At 33.2% G+C, this 18,505-nt stretch overlaps 1 protein-coding gene across 1 annotated transcript in view; it reads right to left on the bottom strand.

Moving 5' to 3' along the window:
- The window catches only part of LOC132759906 (sacsin-like), a 38,952-nt gene that overhangs the window by 17,806 nt on the left and 2,641 nt on the right, over window positions 1-18,505 (bottom strand). Inside the window, exons 4-6 of the mRNA XM_060751779.1 lie at window positions 16,593-16,715; window positions 13,938-14,085; window positions 6,092-7,669 (exon numbers count right to left, since the gene is read on the bottom strand). Of these exons, the coding sequence (XP_060607762.1) occupies window positions 6,092-7,669; window positions 13,938-14,085; window positions 16,593-16,715 (1,849 nt within the window). The remainder of the gene's footprint in view (window positions 1-6,091; window positions 7,670-13,937; window positions 14,086-16,592; window positions 16,716-18,505) is intronic.

The following is an 18,505-nucleotide window of genomic DNA, read 5'->3' as shown; positions in this document are numbered from 1 at the left end:
AATTGCTTAATATTGTGAAATGAAGTGCTGTTTATTACAAACTTACAACCTTTGAAACTGGCTCTTGGATTCGACACATTTTCTTGATATTTTAGACATGTATGTTTTTTTAAAAATCTTTTATGCATGACAATGTAACAGTTTGGAAACTAATGTATACATTGTAACTCTTTTTATGAGCATAAGTACACTCAAATTTTAAACGTGACCTTGACCTTGGAGGCAGGAACATGGATCTCACACACAACACGTCGACCTGATGTGTTAGACTTTTGTGCACAGTAATTTCAAAATCCTTCCATGCATGACAAAGCTTCAGTTTGGACACAAATGTGTACATTCAACCTCTAACTTTGACCTTTAACTTTCAGGTAGTGATATAGGCGTTAGCCGCTACACATTGTCTGGATGCGGTGGACACATGTGCCAAGTTATTTAAAAAAAACCTTCAGTAACAACAAAGTAACAGTCCAGACAAAAACGCGTACATCCTTCAAATTATGAGTAAGACTTTGACCTTGGAGGTTAGGACATGGATCTTGGACCCGACATATATCTTTATGTAGTAGACATTTCTGATAAGTTATTTTAAAATATTTTTATACATTAAAAAGTAACAGTCAGAGCACAAATGTGTGTACCTATAGTCTGTTGTTGTGATAGCATGGACTTTCAAAATGTAAGTGTGTCCTTGACCTTGAAGAAGGGACGTGGTTCTTGTACGCGACACAACGAAGTGATGTGGTAGAAATTTGTGCCCAGTTATTTCAAAATCCATCCATGCATGACAAAGTTACAGTCTTGATATGCTTGTTGTGTTGACGCAAGGAGGACAAACGGACATGAGTTTTAGCCGCAAAACATCGTCTTGATGTGGTAGACATTTGCGCCAAGTTGTTTTAAAATCCTTCAATGCATGACAAAGTTTCAGTCCAAACATGAATTTGTATCTTCAAACTCTACGCGAGATAATGAGTTCTATCACACAAGTAGTGTGACCTTGACCGTTGAGGAAGGGATATGGGTCATAGACGCCACATTTCGTCTTGATATGGTAGACATTTATGACAAGTAACCTTAAAATCAAGTAACAGTCCGGACACAAATGTAAGTAACTATAAACTGTTATTGTAATAAAGTGAGACTTCAAAAATATCTCAACGCGACATATTGTCTTGATGTGGTAGACATTTATGCCAGGCAAGTTATTGTAAAATCTTTCGATGCATGACAAATTTACAGTTCGGACACGAAAGTTTTTACCTATTAACTCTAATTGTGATAATATAAAACTTCAAAATGTTAGTGTGACCTTGACCTTTGAGGTAGGAACGTCGTTCTACGACGCGACACATTGTCTTGATGTGGTAGACATTTGTGCCAAGCTATTTCAAAATTAAATCAGTGACAATTACCAATCACCTAGGGGCAAATCAATCCCCAGCAAAGTTTGATTTAAAAATCTCATTTCTAACGTGTATTTGCACATGGTAACCAAAAGAAATACAAGCTTTCTTTTGTTGCAAAGACCTCGCTCACCCTTAAAACTTTGGGATACGAACAACATATTAATAGTTGAACAAGAGAGCCATGATGGCCCATTATCGCCCACCAGAGGATATAGTCAACATGGTTAAGATGTCAATTCAATGACATTCCCTTTTCAATTGCAATAAACTTAAGTTGAGCCAGTTTTGTGAAGTGTTACCAAATTAATACTAGTATTGTTGTATATTTTCATCAAAGTCAACCATGTTGTTGAGAAGGCATTTAAGATGTATAGATGACATTTAAGGGTTCATCTTTTTTAACATCTGGTAGCCGTTTTGTTTAGCTAATCTAAAATTGCTATTTCAGTACACGACCTCGGTGATGAGTAGATGTCTTTTAACATTTTATACTAATTTATAACTCTGATAGATATCATAATCATTCGACATGAACCAATTCAGGAATATTAGAAAAGGACCACAAAGCGATCATTGTGTATAATTTTATCCAAATTCAACAAGTGACTGAGAAGTGCATGCCATTTAAATCATGTTCGTATTTTAAGCTCTAGTCACTATATTGTTCAACTGACCGAAACCATAATGAGCAAGTATTGGAAAGGACTATCTAACTACCTAATGATTAAAGGTGCAGTATATATTATGGCCAAGAAGACCCTATATTGCTTATCTGAGTAGCAATGTACACGAAATATAATGCTCTGGTGATTTAAAAATAATGTTACTGGACAAAACAAGAACTGTCTTTGGTAACAGATAAATGACCCAAAGCAGGGCCCCATGGTGGAACGTTGACGTTTGATTAGTATTAAAGGCATGGTTGCTATAAAAAGAGTAACAATTTATATAGAACAAGAACCTCCGCCGGGCGGGGGCAACGTTAAACTTTTTTTTACTTTTTATCAAAACAAACAAATAAACAATTTAAACAAATCGTTAAGAAAAAAATTAAAGAAAAACAGGAAATGTGTCCATAGGACACGGGTGCCCCCACACTCCACCGATTTGTCAATCTTATGTCTCTAGGTCAAATTTTTTTTTTGGCTACATGTGCCCAAGTTGAAAACTAAAAAATTTTTATTAAGTAAATGGCAAATACTACAAATACTGGGTAAAGCCACAAGAAAACCACAAAGTACACATGCTGACCAACATTCTTGTAAACTTTCAGGCCTACAGGTCACAAACTTTTTGAGTTACGTGCAACACAAGCTACATGTTGTAAATTTTTAATAAGTCAAGGGAAATTACTCTAAAATTACTAAATATATCCACACAAAAATACCCAGATGCACAACTACACATGCTGATCAACATTTCAGTAAGGTTTCATGACTCTAGGTCAAATATGTTTTGAGTTACGTGCGACACAAGTTGAAAATTGTAAATTTTACTAAGTCAAGGGCAATGACTCTAAAAATACTAAAAATATTCACCCGAAAATAACCAAGTGCACAACTACACATGCTGAGCAACATTCTTGTAAGGTTTCATGAATCTAGGTAAAATACTTTTTTAGTTGCGAGCGACACAAGTTGAAAATTAGAAACTTTTACTAAGTCAAGGGCAATAACTCTAAAAATCCTAAAAATATCCACACAAAAATATCCAGGTGTACAACACACATGCTGAGCAACATTCTTGTAAGGTTTCAAGACTTAAGGTTAAATACTTTTTAGTTTTGTGAGACACAAGTTGAAAATTAGAAATTTTTACTAATTCAAGGGCAATAACTCTAAAAATACTAAATATATCCACATGAAAATACCCAAGTGCACAACTTCGCACGCTGATCAACATTCCTGGAAGGTTTCATGACTCTAGGTCAAATATTTTTTGAGTTACGTGCGACACAAGTTGAAAAACAAAAAGGGAACAGACGGACAGACTGACGGACGAACGGACGGACAAGGATAAATCGAAATGCCCCCCCCCCCTATAGTCGGAGCACAAAAAAGAGCTTTTGTTTTTGTATTTTTTTAATTTTAATAGGTCTGTCTAGTCACGCTTGTTTTGTCCAAGTATGATTTTTTTCCATAAATAAAAAGTAAGATTAAGAAAATATAATCAAAATTCAATCATTTATCAATTAAGGTTTTGTAAAGGTCAATGTCATATCTAAATTATTCTACATGTCTGTTTGGTCACAAGTGTTGTTTCGTCAACTTATGAATCAAATCCGTACATAAATAACACAATCTGACAACTTAACCAAATTCAAAACTTTGACCTTGACAGTCGTCATTTAAAGCTCAAAGTCAATGTCAGTTTAACCTTTAGAGAGGTCTTGTCCAAACAGTTTTGTCAAAGCATGAAAAATGAAAACAGTCCAATGAACAGCCAATTTTAGCGATAATCAGTGAAAGTAAATTAATTTTAAAAGGCGTTCACTTTTTCTATTGTTGTTGGTTGGTTTGAGATTTACGGTGCTGTGATGTATAAAAAGTCATTGTGAACTTAAAGTTAAAAACTATAATTTATAAAGAAAATAAAAGCTATGAATATATCTGTTGTTTCAACTTATTTATTCAACATTAAACATCCGATGTAATGGAGATAAAAGATAAAATAATATAAAGGTTTAAAAGTTGTTATATATCTTCACTACAGACCTTTAACTTGAACAAACTAGGAAATGGTCCACGAAACAATGTTTGATTAAGCTCTAAAATTTGCAGAGCGGACAGTTTTAAGTGTTTACTCTATATACATACAGAAAAAAGCATGACACCCCCAGGGACAGAACTTAATTAAATCAAAACAGCTATTATTGTATGACAATCCTAATACATAAATTACCAATGCTTTAAAGAGTAATCAAATGTGCTACAAATACTGTAAACTGTGTTATGGGTTCAAACGCCAGAAGAGTCGAATTTTGTCCTTTTTTCCTTCATCATTATTTGTGTTTCATTCAGATCTCTTCTTGAAAACAAAGTGTTTAATTTTATTTATATAATTTTTATCGGTACTGACTGCCAAACTAATGCTATATTCATTTACAACTTTGGTACCTTATATTTCCAATTAAGTCTAAACAATAATAAGCAAGCAATTATCAAAGTATTGCAAACATTATACAAAAGCCCCCTACCAGTTAGAACCCCAGCAATATTCTGAAGGGCCATACTCATTTAATTATGCCATTCTGGAAGACATGAAAGAAATTCAATCTTCTTTGTTTGTCTATATCAAAGTTATGTGTTAAGTTTCCCTGCCTAATAAGGAAATAATGTTTATATAACAGATAATCAAAAGATGCAATTTTCTCAGGATAAATATGTATGACTAATGTTTCAACTTTTCTCTATTTTAAGTAAATTTATTTTTAAGTTCTTTAAAAGTGATCTAATGAAACATTTTAAGGGACAGAAAGACAAACGAACTGACAGACAGAGGGTATATCTTTAAACATCCCTTACTGTAAGAAGAATATAACACTTTTAAAAGCAAAAGTCTAAAACTAAAGAGGACATAACTCTGAAATAAAGAACAATTTCATACATGATGTGACTGATGACAAAGAACAATTATCTTAAGTCGAAAGTAGATACCATTTATATTAACAAAGAAGAAAATTAAAGAAATAAATATATAAATATAACAATTTTCTCAAGTTCAAAATTTAAAAAAGTCATGGAAACCAAGGCACTAGACTTATCAATCTAACCACATATGATGTAGGTATTGATAATTAACATATTTTTGAAATTTCAGGTAAATCCATGAAGAAATAAGCAAGTTATAGAATATATAAGGAAAGTTCAAAGTTTAAGGAAGAAGATAATTCTGGAAATATGGACGCAAAATTTATAAACCTTGTCATATCATTATAATAAGGGAGAAAATCCTTTAAGAAATGAAAACCGTTGAGTGAGATTTTCAACATAGGAATATTTAAGGATCCAGTTTCTGCGCTATGTTTGCCATATTTTAAGGTTGTTTGTAGCCATAGCAACCAAATTTTTCAACATAGGAAAAAAACAAAAAACAAAAGCATATTTTCCACCCTGCAATTAACCCATAGTTCAAGTTTCATAACAATATTTTGAGTACTGCTTGTGTTACAACGGGATCCAGTCTTGTGGACAGACGGGTGAACTTGCTTAAAGTTTTGTATTTAAGTGGCTACTGTTTTGTTCTCTCTTTTGTGTTTTAGCCACATAAGAGAAGGAAGTATCCACATATGAGCTAACTAAATGGAAATTTACTCTTTGGTCCCCCAAGTATCTATATGTTTGTACGAACGGACAGACGGACAAAGGGTAAACCTAAAATCCCCTGCGGTTAAACCGGAAGAGGACTACTTAAAACTGCATGGATAAAACCATTTAAATTTTGACAAGATAAACAAATATACTTCTGTAAATAATTAAGGCAATCTTTGAAAACGGCTTATCAATTGAGTAAATTTTAGGGATATTTAAAATAAGGCTCTCAATGTGTCCTTCAAGGTGTATAACAGACTTTATGTTGTTTTTTTCTATTTCAGTTCCTTATAGGGTCCATTAGGGTGGTCAAACCTTTAAAGCACTTTATAGTTAGTTATAATAATAATGAGTATTAAAACGTGACATTACCTGAATTACATATTTTTTCAATGAATTCTGTAAGCTGTGGTCCAAGTTTTGAGGATTCCATTACAATTCTATTCTCTTGGCCTGGAAACATCTTTACTTCTGCATCAGAGCAAAGGTAAACGGGTTGACTACCTTTTCTGAATTCAACCCACTTGTCAGAAGCCAGCGGTAATAACTCAAGGTCTTGAAGATGGGCAAAAGTGTCCTCATTTTTTAGTAAATAAACTAAGATATTCATTTTGTCCATGCCTGTCAATTCCTTATATTGTTGCTGTTGTTTCAGTTGAAAACACAATGTTTTTGGAGTCTGATCCTTAATGTATGGAAAATGTGCTTGCAAGGTATCAAACAAGGAAAATGGCACATCAACATACTGGACACTTATTTTCTGAAAACATCTCACAACAGATTCCTGCAGTGAAACATCACCTTCACTACTGGACAATGTCCTAAATGTTGCAAAGAAAGCTTTTCTTAAGCCGATCCATTCCCTTGTGTGCATTGCATATACCATTTCTCTTTTATCAAGATATTCATAAAGTTTATTTTCCAACTCCATCCATCTCTTGTGGGTCTTTCTTGGTGATGATTTACACGTTGGCAATGTATTATATACGGCCCTTATAGATATTTTATCATTTGAATTCTTCTTTGAAACTTCTATAATTTCCAAAACAAGTAATTCATATGCTTTTGGAAGGGCTTCCTCGATAAGTGCTTTGTTCCAAAGAATTGACTTGTCATCTATTGGCTTTCCCTCTTGTTCCTCGGTCTCCCATTTCATATGGTGTCTGTTTTGGCTCAATGCAAAGAAACCATTTACATGCACAGGTAACCCAGTCAACCGCTCACCTTCCTTTGGCAACGGCAGGAAGCAAAAAACGTGTCCCTCAAAGTCGTCTTCAATTTCTTTAAGAGGTGTTGCAACGCCAACATATGGGCTGTATCCTAGATTTTTATCTTGTATCAATTTTCTGAAACCAGCTGATGCACTTTCGTTTACAAAGTAGTTCACAACCAGCCATTCCTGACGCTCTTCTTTATCACCAGACAGCATATATATTACAAGGTGTATTGTAGAATGTATATCTGGACATTCAGAAGATATATTTTGGTTCTGAATTCGGTCCTTAAAAGCTTGCCGGGAAAGTCTTACAGAACCATTTTTATCCTCAATTTTAAGTTGGAATGTTTCACTGATTTTTCTGCTCTCGTCCCTTTTATTCAATGATATTTGCTCAATGCTTTTCAAAAAAACCAAAACGTTTGATGCGTCAGATTTAAATAAATTAAGCAGATTTTCTACTTTGGTTTCACTGTACAACGTTTCTGAGAGACGTGTCGGTTTCTCACGAAGCGGAAACCAAAAGAGTGTACCTTTAAAACCTTCGTCGTTCTGCAAAGTTTGTTTTCTAAAACAAAATGTATTCTCCAAGGCTAACCAAAATGTTTCTACATCGAATCCATCTTCCTCATACTCATCAAGGTCACACAAGTCTAGTGTAGCATTTACCTTCTCTGTTGGTTGTTGAGGATCTATCAGAAGTACTCTGGTACCGCTAATGACGCAAGGATGGTCTGCAAGTAAGTTTGAAATCTATCTTTAATCCGGAAATGAAATTGAAGCATATAACAGAATAAGGTTGCCAGTGTTTTACAAAATACGACCGTCATAACTTCTAAGTCTAAAAATAGTAAACAATTGTATTATATTTCAACATTTTATGACGACATAAATGATCATCACTCATATTTTTTTGTATATGGCCTTAGACATCTGCATATAACTTATATATATGACCCTTGTGCACAAGAAAATGTCTTACAATGTGCATTACATAACAATAATGTTTTGCATGTAGAAAATTTACTATGGACAATTGCACATCAGCGTTGTTTGTGCCGTGTGGAGGATGTAAAAAGTCGCCCCGTACATTCAATCAGAGATGTTATATTTCCGATCCTTAAAGATCGTTCAGCACGACATTATTGTTGTGCTTGTGGTAATTTAGATCATTCTATTCGGTTATTTTCTTGTTTGGTGGTTCCAGTATTCCTCACTTGAATACTGTTGAATCACCCTTAGGAAATGTGGCCTGCTTTTTGAATTTGTCTTTAGACGTCTTATCTGTGTTATGCATGTTTCATAACCTCTGATCCCCTTTCAAAATTTAATTTTATTTAGTACCGCACATTGTTTTGTCGTTTAGGGCACACGCATATTTTTACTTGGGGACCATATGCCGCTTTTCATGGAATGGCACTTACGTGTCACATTGCAGGTTCCATGATAACCGCCATATGAACACATCTGCGGATGTTACAAAACTCAAAATTGTACCAGTTCATGTTAAATGTTGAATTCTGCTTAAGCCGGTCCTAGGGGCGAGGACGGTAGTTTGCACTTGACAGTACCGTCCATGAACAGGCTCTATCAAACCGAGCCTGCAACATTTTCAATTTTGCCGTGTTGGGCTTTCTTTAGGGATTCTTAGTTTCGTTTCTCTATTTCTATTGGCCATTAATAGCCCAGTCAATTTGTAACAAAATATGCTTAAGTACTTCATAAAATGGGAAAAGCATGAAACTTGGCACAGATGTTAATAAAGGCAAGAGAAACATTTTGGGCATGGGACCTAATTTATATATGCCAAGATGGTTGCCATGGCAGCCATTTTTGAAAATGGCCGCCATTACATGGAATGATCACCTTTCTTTTCCAGTAGAGGCTATTTATAGTTACAATTATACTGGAAATTAACCCAGTTTACACTTAACATGAGAGATTTGTATTACTAATAATCAAAGATACTAGTTTACAATTATAATGCTATTAATTGTTTCTTTTTCTATGGTAACAAATTACTGAAATTACAAAACAGTCTATTTCAGTACTTCGAAATATTTTTTTTTTTTATTATTTTCTCATATTCAATTTATTTGTTGTAATCCTAAATAGACGATCATGTCAAATAAATATGAGATATAATGCTTTAAATGCTTTATGTGTAGATTGTGAGCAATTTACCATATAAGAAGTATTCAAATTGTAATGTCTGAATTTACATAATTTACAAACAGAATAGGATGTCTTAACATATTTCATTCCTGTAAATGCAAAGAAAGCTGGAAGTATTTATATTTCCTTCAGCTCAATCAACAATATTTTGCTAGCACCAAATATTACCTAAATTCCATGTTAAACAAATCTTATGATACTTTGAAAATGAAAGAACAAAAGCGTATGTATCCAAGGTGCTATATAGTGACCCTCATTAGGCACAGAATACACACACGGTCCTGTAGCCATTGAGCTCTCAGATCTATTAAATGTAACACCACTTTCATGTTGGATTATTCATAATTCAGTTTGAGAGTGATTACAACGTTAAAGATATAACCCAAATATTTATTTTCATGTTTTAAATGGAGACACAGGCAACATTTTCATTTCTTCGTTTTGAACTTTTCATTCATTAATCTGTGAATGTCCTCAAAATATATACACTTGACAGTCATTGGTGATTCTGTAGGCGGCTAAATTTCGTTTATATTTACGCTTCAAACTCAAAATATATAGAATTGATACCAAAATTCATGCTTGGACTTTTACAAATGTCATTTAGCGTGATTTAAGTACATCAGATAACTTGGTATTATCATTAATTTGCCTGCGCATTCCTCCTAAAGTTTTTTTTTTAAATTTCATCATTTACGTTCAATGTTAAATCTTAGATACGAGGATATTTAAAGAGTGTGTAGTTTTGCGCTTTTCAAGCTCTACGCATATTGAAATTCTTGGGGTGATGCTGAGTGTCCTATTTCATGAATTATAATGATATCAAGTATCTCTCTAGTTGACGGAATTCTATCTGAGGTAAGACTTTCATCTGAAGTTTATGTTAAACATAGTCCTGAAATGATTGACAGCCTTAGACAGAGATTTGATAACAATAACAACCGTGAATTAGCATACTTAATCAATCACAGGAATCTCAAAATATGAACACAACAGAGACCAACGTTCATGGAATGCAGTCCTGAAAATGTTAAGTCATATAAATTTGTTAATCAGGTTTCAACGAAAACCGTAATTGTTATGCTGAAGTCTAAAAATAGAAATTCAGTTTTCGCTCAATAGTTCGAGTTTGCTTTGGCCTATTGACAACAAACTTGGTGTATGGGTAGCTTTATCAAGAGGCATCTTGGGGTTGCTACCTTGGTGTTTGTGATTAAGATTAAGATCAAGGCCACTGTTGCACAAAAATAGAAATTCAGTTTCCGCTCAATCACTTGAGTTTGTTTCGGCCTATTGGCATCAAATTTAGTATGTGGGTAGCTAATATCAAGATGCAACTTTGTATTGCTACCAAGGTATATGTGCACAAGGTCAAGATCACTGTCGCTTAAAAAAAGAAACTCAGTTTTCACGTAATAATTTGAGTTTGCTTTCACCTACTGACTCTAAACTTGCTGTGTGGGTAGCTTATTTAGATATCTTGGAGCAAGGTCATTGTCACTTTTTTTGTTGTAGAACAAAAGTACAAAACTGGGATTGGTAGCAAAGAGCCTTAGTTAGGATATTTGCTCTTTATCTTTGTAAAGTTGCTCTTTGGGACATTTTTAACTGCAAAGAAGATAACCATTTTGTTTATCCTATTTGAGATTCGAAACTGTACTTAATCTCAATCATCATTCTCATTCTATTGAATTGTTCGTAATTACGTCAAATATCATAAAAAGAATTGCACATGTCTGATCAAATCTGTCGCAAAGGAACAAAACCTGCTTTTATAGCCTATTTTGGAATTCACGTTCTTGATCTTGATGATGAAAATCAATATCTTTTACTTTTGTCTTGTTTAAGCATGTCAACGAAAATTTGGAATTTGTTGTCAAGTCTGGAAACTGCTGAGCTATAACAACAAAATCAAGCACAAAATACTGACTGAGACTCTCAATAATTACAAACAACAAATTAATCACAAAGTCTGTTCTCATTAGCATGATCAAGAGCTGTCAGAATTAAGAGAGAAATACCCTAGGTATCTGATGTTTTATGGGCAGCAAGGCGTACTTATATTATTTTCAATGTCGCATTCGTTCTAAACCTTAGACTTGGTGACGTATCTTGAATCTTACAAACATTTGAGTCCCTCAGAAGAAAAACAGTGCCAAGATATGGCAAATTATCTAGCACGTTTTCCTTGCTCTGATTATAGCGCGGAAATGCCGAGTCTTCATATAAAGGGCTGTTGACTTTGTAATGTCTAAAATAAAAACTTTATGTTTATGTTATTTACAATAATGAGTTAGTGTAACTTCGAACTAAATTAGTCTTAAAAGTTGGCGTCAAGTTAGTAGTTAATCAATCGACAACCAATGTGTAGTGTTATTTAAAAGCAGTTATTTCATCAAAGGTGTGTCGAAATCTGAGTCTGTAAACTGCAAATTTCTACAAAATTATCATTCCATTTTTACACAACAAATGGACAGTTATGTACTTTCATATGAAGAAAAGGGATAGTTTAGAATGAATTTATTTTCTGTAACGCATACTTGACCGGAGACATAGATAACATCTACATATCTGCTTTGGAAAAATGTAAATAATATATGTCTGCCAGGTTTTCATTTGTTTTCTTTCACATATTCTAAAAAATGCACTTTTATAAAGTTTCATATTTTTATGATATGACAATTTAAATACCAAATGACTGTTAAAATTTAACACATGTTAGCTTATAATTCTGTTACTCACACGTTTTTTGCTTTATTCTTTTCACAGCGATCAACAAGATAAAATTGCAAGGCGTACACCTAACTTGACGGGCAGATGTTTAATTTCCGTTTGCTTGAGTTATGCTAGAATTTTTAAATACTTTTGTTTAATCTGTTTGATAAGTATTTCCTTGTGATAAATTAACATTGTAAACAAAAAGGAATGTTGTAAAAAATGATGTCTTAACATCTCTAGAAGACAGCGATGACAGACCTCTACAATATTTTCTTTCATCTGATTTCCAGGGTCGTGAAAACTAATGACAAACAGAAATAATAAAAAATGCTAAGTGTCATAGCTTTAAAAAGACAAAGCAATGTTTAAATACTAATTACAACTATTTTTCTGATGACAATACCCTAATACGCAGCTATCTATCAAGTTCTCTTAATAAAAACAGGCGTTTTGGAAAATTTTTAACACGTATGGCGGCCATTTTGGATTATCCCGCCATATTGGATTTTAAAAAAAAGGGTCCCATCCTCAATTTTTCTTATATATATCAAAGTTCATTTGTACCATGTTTGGTGCTTTTTCCCATTTTCTGAAGTATTTTTTCACAAATTGATTGGACTATAAGTGTTACTTTAAGCATTGACCCTATGTAAAATAGTATGCTCATGTCGGTATACGTTTACGTTTAGTAATGTTTAAAATCTGTAACTATGACAAGAGCGATCAATAATCTCATGTGTCGCCTTATGACAGCCAAATGAATGTTGAAGCTACTGTGAAGAGCAAAACACGATTCAAGGGCCATGAAATCATTCAAAAGAGAATTCCGTTTAATATTCACGAGAACCTGAGCTACCGATCAGTTCTACAAAGATACATTAAAATTCCATAATAAGGAGTAGCCCGGACAAATTCAAAAAATAAAAAATAAACATTACTTGTCCATAACTCTGACAAAAATCATTGAAACAAAAATGCCGATGATATGCACAACTAATTTTGAGAATGATCATATCTACAATTTGGGTGAAATTGCACCAGTAGTTTCTAAAATAAAAGATGTCCAAACAAGCTTCTGTGTAGCTGGCAACAAAAAAAAACACCTTTAACGCGTTAAATTATTCATGCAAAAACGAAATGCTTTCGTGTAATATGCACACCGATTAATCTTGTAAAGTTTCATTAAAATTGCTAAGTGGTATAAGAGGAGTAGTCCGAACAAACTAAAAAAAACATAAAAAGGGTCGTAACTTTTGCAGAAATCGTAATACCGGGAAATACCAATTATAGACACAATTACACTTTGTACTGATCATTCCAGCACAGATTTGATGAAATTACACTAGTAGTTTTTGTGCAGTTGTCCTGTATGCATGATTTTAAGTTCATTATAAAAGGTTTTCATTTTCTGAACATTTTTAAAGCACACACAAACACGCACGCACGCACCAACGCACCAACGCACGCACGCACACACACACACACACACACACACACAGAAAATATATATAACATAATAACTTTAATATTATATGGCTTTAAAATGCTTGTTGATTTATTAAAACACTAGCTGATGTAGGTAAATGTTCGAGCCGCGCAAGCATCTTTGAATTTTTTTGTCAAAACATTACCCAGCTAGCTTAAGGAACGTCGCTTGTTCTACTCAGGTGCTCGTTTGTAACGAAAATAAAGTACAAAAAAAACGAGGGTTTTCTTCAAAAAGTAACGCTGGGCAGTCGCCATATGTTTTATACTGGGAAAGTCGCTATATGACCTATACTTTTTGGGTGCAACGTTAAACCAAAAATACTTAAGTCCCATTAGTTTTTCTGATCTAGCACTTTTTATATTGTATTTTAAAGTCAAATTATTACGCATATCAATTGTTTTTAAAGCACAGTCTTCAATTTATGGACAGTCAAATTAAGTAACTGAGAATTTTCTAAGAAAAAAATTGTATAAGCTACGAATGTAAAACATGTCCCACAGAATATTCATAAATCACGTGTAATCATTAATGTAACATACATAATGTATGATAATGAGAGCATAACAAACATTGTAAGCATTCATTGTACGTTCCTGATATACAACAACATTATGTTTTACCTGTCATGTGAAAGACAGACTTGAATCCAAGTCCAAACCTTCCAACCGTTTTGGGATCCTTTTCCTTTTCACTACTGTATATCATCTGTATACCTTCCCAATCCTTATCCGTGAAAACTGTGTCATTATACACGCACAGTGCTGGACCCTGTATGTCACAAACAGAAAACGTTATGAATATATAGAATATAAATGTCTGGAAAAATAAATCCGTAAATAAAGCACATGTAAGTCACTGTAATGACCAATTTCACCAATTATTTAGATAGCTAGATACTAATAAAATAACATAGAACCTTCAATGTGACACGTTAGTGTATTTCCGTGAAAAGCATATGGTCCACAAGTATAAGAATGCGTGTGCTCTAAACGAGAAAACAATGGGCGTAACTAAATCCTAACATTGTGATACTAGTAATCCAATAAATCATCATTCTCATTATGGTCATCAGTTTTTCGGCTTTTCTATTTTTGACTGAAATATCAGTAGGGTGATGAATTTGATAAGACTTTTTGTTATATAATAAATATGTCTATACAAAAAGCACTCTCTCTAAGATTCCTTACTGCCAATTGACACGTCACAGATGGGCCCTTACACTCAAAAACAAGTACCTGTCAACGATACACGACACGGCAATGCGGAAAATTTACCAGGTTTTTATTGTAAATGAATGCTGTTGTGACCGGAACAACATTTATGCAAAGTTGAAGTGTCTCACTTTAGATATTAGTTAGTCACATTGAAGGTCACATGGGTTTTAAAGCACAGAGTATGTCAACGTTCGCCGTTTATCATAGAAAATACTCTTCAGTGTCGTCTTTGATATATTTATTCATATATCTATATATATACATGTATTTAAATTGACAATTTTAATAACACCTCACGTAATTTTTATTAGCTCATTATCATTGCAATTTGACATGCCTTCGACGGATAACAATAAAATTCACAGATTGAATTTCAAGAAAAGCTACCAACGATGAAGTCTTTATTGATAACAGTTACTCTTAGTTGTTTAGAAAACAAATGTCACATAACATCATCTAGCTAAGTCTTATCTGTGCACTTGTAGCGTACAAAAACGTATTTACTTATTTCGGCAAAGTGTCAAAAAATGAACGTAACGGAAAAAGCCAACTTCAAATGTTTTTTGTATTCCACTTTACTTACGGTGTGTATAAATGGCCATTTTATAATCGGTTAAATCAAGGCCTGGAAGTATTTTGCCAAGGTCCTATTAGCGCATGCATTACATAATTCCGTGTAACTGGTGTTAAAAAAATTATAGAAATAATTCAATATCTTTCGGACGCTTCATACATTATACATATTCATACATATTTGTGCTTATCTCCCCTCAACACGAGGGCATGGATTTTACAGCTCGTGCAGAAATAGAGATTAAATGCAAATTTAAAACGATTTATAGATATTTTTTGGATATATATATTTATAAAGGTAATTTCTCTATGCCGGCGAAGAAAAATAAACAAAACAAAGATTCCAAACGGAAAGAGAAGAGAAAAGAAATTTCTCCATTGTTTGAAGATACAATTACACACGAATCGAGCAGTATAAAACACAGTAAAACTGGTTTAACAGGTGTCTCATCACATGGCAATACGAGTACAAGCAACGATAACGGTAACGGTACAAAACGACAAAGAAACCTACAATCGGATTATTTTGTGTTTGATACACCAAATATTTCGGGCATCAATAATATGAATAATATGAGTTATTCACAATCATTTTAAGGACAGTACGTTCAGTCTCCATCGGGACAATTCCAGTTCCCGCAACAAAATCAACCACCGCAATGGTATAGAATAGCCTTAATTATTCAGAACATCGTCTCATAATTTAGCTATTGAATATGGAAGATATCATAATATTCCAAGAAATGAACGTTTTTGTGAAAATTGCCAATTTAATCAAATAGAGAATGAATATCATTTTTTAATTATTTGCCCGAAGTTCTCCGATTTGAGAAAAAAGTATCTTAAACGGTATAACTTCAAATGGCCGACTAAGCAAAGGTTTATCAATTTATTGTCTGAATCATCGTTAACTGTAATTAATGGTTTAAGCAAATTTATATATAATGCTAACATTTTAAGAAATTAATCCTATCAAATGTGATCTGTATTTTATTCATATGATTGTAAGGTTCTTCTGAAAAATCCATGTACTTGTGTGTTGTTTGTGTTTATATATTTCTTACTTGCTATAAACATGTATTTGTTTAATGCAATAAAGTTTTGAAGTTGAATTAAAAAACCCATAAATTTGATGACAATTCTTTACCTTTTATTTATTTCCAACATTTGAAAACTAAAACATTTGAAAACGAGGTAATTATGAATAACAAAGCTAAACAAACTTGTACATATTTTCACGGGACAGTTAGCATATAGTTGGATACCTTGTAATAATATAAAGTATGTTTAATGATATATCCAGTAAGGTAGATTATTTTATTGTTTTGTGATATTTCAAAGATAATTATCGTGTTTGAGACTATTTCATGTATTTAAAGTTATATAAACATATGCGTGGGGTTGAACAGACTCGCTACGCGCCGTACAACTGTAGACGGAATCTTAGATTAAAAGTTGTATTTTTAATTATTCCTCTACGTTTCATACCTTAAAGAATTTTGTATAATCAGGAGCTGTTCCTCTTTGTTCACTGACAAGATTTATTCTCCGTTTATCATGAAGAATTTTTACCACTGTTGCTCCAGCGTCCTCTGCATTTTGAATAAGCTCCTGAAAATGATTTTTTTATTTGTGAAATTAATATAAATATTTCTTTTATAAAACTATCGAGAAAGTAAATAATCAGGCACATAAAAAAAACCTACAATAAAGTGTGTTTTCTTTTGTTTGATATGGGTTATTTAATTTAGATTATAATCATAAATGCATTACTGTAAGATATTAGCCGATAAGTATTTCAAGGGAAAAAGTGAACTGTACAGTAATCATTTTGATAATATCAAATGAAAACTAGCATATACAGCCCCGCTTGTGTTTAAGTCTGAAATTTATTTTCTTGGAAAATTTAGACACATGTACTTCGACATTTGCTCAAAGTCACATAATAAATGAATATTCATTTTTTTCGGGAGAGGACAAACAAAATTTATTCTTTTGCCAAATGTACCTTAAATTAGCCCTAAAGTCACATAATAAAAGAATATTCATTTATTTTTCGGGGTAGGATACAAAATGTTAGACCCTTTAGGCCCACATATGAAATAAGATGATGAATAAGTTTGGTCTTGAAAACATATTATATGAAGAATCTTTAAGATGGCGACAATAGCATCCACGAGACAGTTTGCTTAAAACCGTTGTTTCGTTTATGAGCCATCTGACTAGTCTTTAAAATATATAGGTTATCAAATGACATTTTTATCTGTTTTGATTGCACGACGAAGAAAATAAAACAAGAACTATCACTAAATGTGATTAATACCCCCGCAAGACTGCTTCGGAAATGAGGAATTTACTAGTAACAGAATACCTTGCAAAAGAATTGAAATAGAGTTATGGTTGTGGGCAATTAAAGATAGTTGTGGTTCTTGTATGTTGCATTTCCTTTTAATGTGGTTGACCAATGATGAAGTTTTATTGAACTACTCTGTAATAAGGCCAGAAAGAGTTACGCTTCTTGAGCACTGCACTTCCTCTCATTGCGCTTGACCATTGTATGAAGTTAATGCATTGAATTCTAAACATTAGTTTTTAAGTTATGCACCAGACAAGAAAAGGAACAAAGGGCAATAACTCTACTGAAAAATACTGAAGATGGAGTTATGGTTATTGTACACTGCACTTCCTTTCATTGCCCTTGGTCATTGTATTAAGTTGTATTTAATTCCAACTACTAGTTTTCAAGTTATGCACTGGATAAAAAAAAGTAACAAAGAGTAATAACTGTAATTTGTCCAAATAGAGTTATGGTTCTTGTGCACTGCACTTCATCGCTCTGCCCTTGACCATTGTATGAAGTTTCATTGAATTTCAACCATTAATTTTCAAGTTATGCACTGGACAATGAAAAGTAATAAAGGACATAAACTCTTAAATGAGTCAAGAAAGAGTTATGGTTTCTGTGCACTGCGCTTCCTCTCAATATACTTGACCATTGTATGAAATTGTATTGAATTCCAACAAATAGTTTTCAAGTTATGCTCTGGTTAAGAAAAAGCAATGGAAAAGTAACAAAGGGCAATAACTCTATAATTACTCTGGACAGAGTTATGGTTCATGTGCACTGCATTTCCTCTTATTGTGCTTGACCATTGTATGAAGTTGTTTTGAATTCCAACCAGTACTTTTCAAATTATGCTCCGGACAAGGAAAATAACAAAGGGCAATAACTCTGTAATTAGTCAAGATATAGTTATGGCTCTTGCACACTGCACTTTCTCTTAATGTGCTTTATGATTGTATGAAGATATTTTGAATTCCAACCAGTAGTTTTCAAGTTATGCTCCAGACAAGGAAAAGTAACAAGGGCAATAACTCTGTAATTAGTCAAGATGGAGTTA

This window comes from Ruditapes philippinarum, unplaced genomic scaffold (assembly GCF_026571515.1).
Source record: "Ruditapes philippinarum isolate M1 unplaced genomic scaffold, ASM2657151v2 ctg2444_1_1_1_1, whole genome shotgun sequence".
Classification (NCBI taxonomy): Eukaryota; Metazoa; Mollusca; class Bivalvia; order Venerida; family Veneridae; genus Ruditapes; species Ruditapes philippinarum.
The sequence above is the reverse complement of the archived record's forward strand: the minus strand, read 5'-3'. Positions and strand labels throughout refer to the sequence as shown.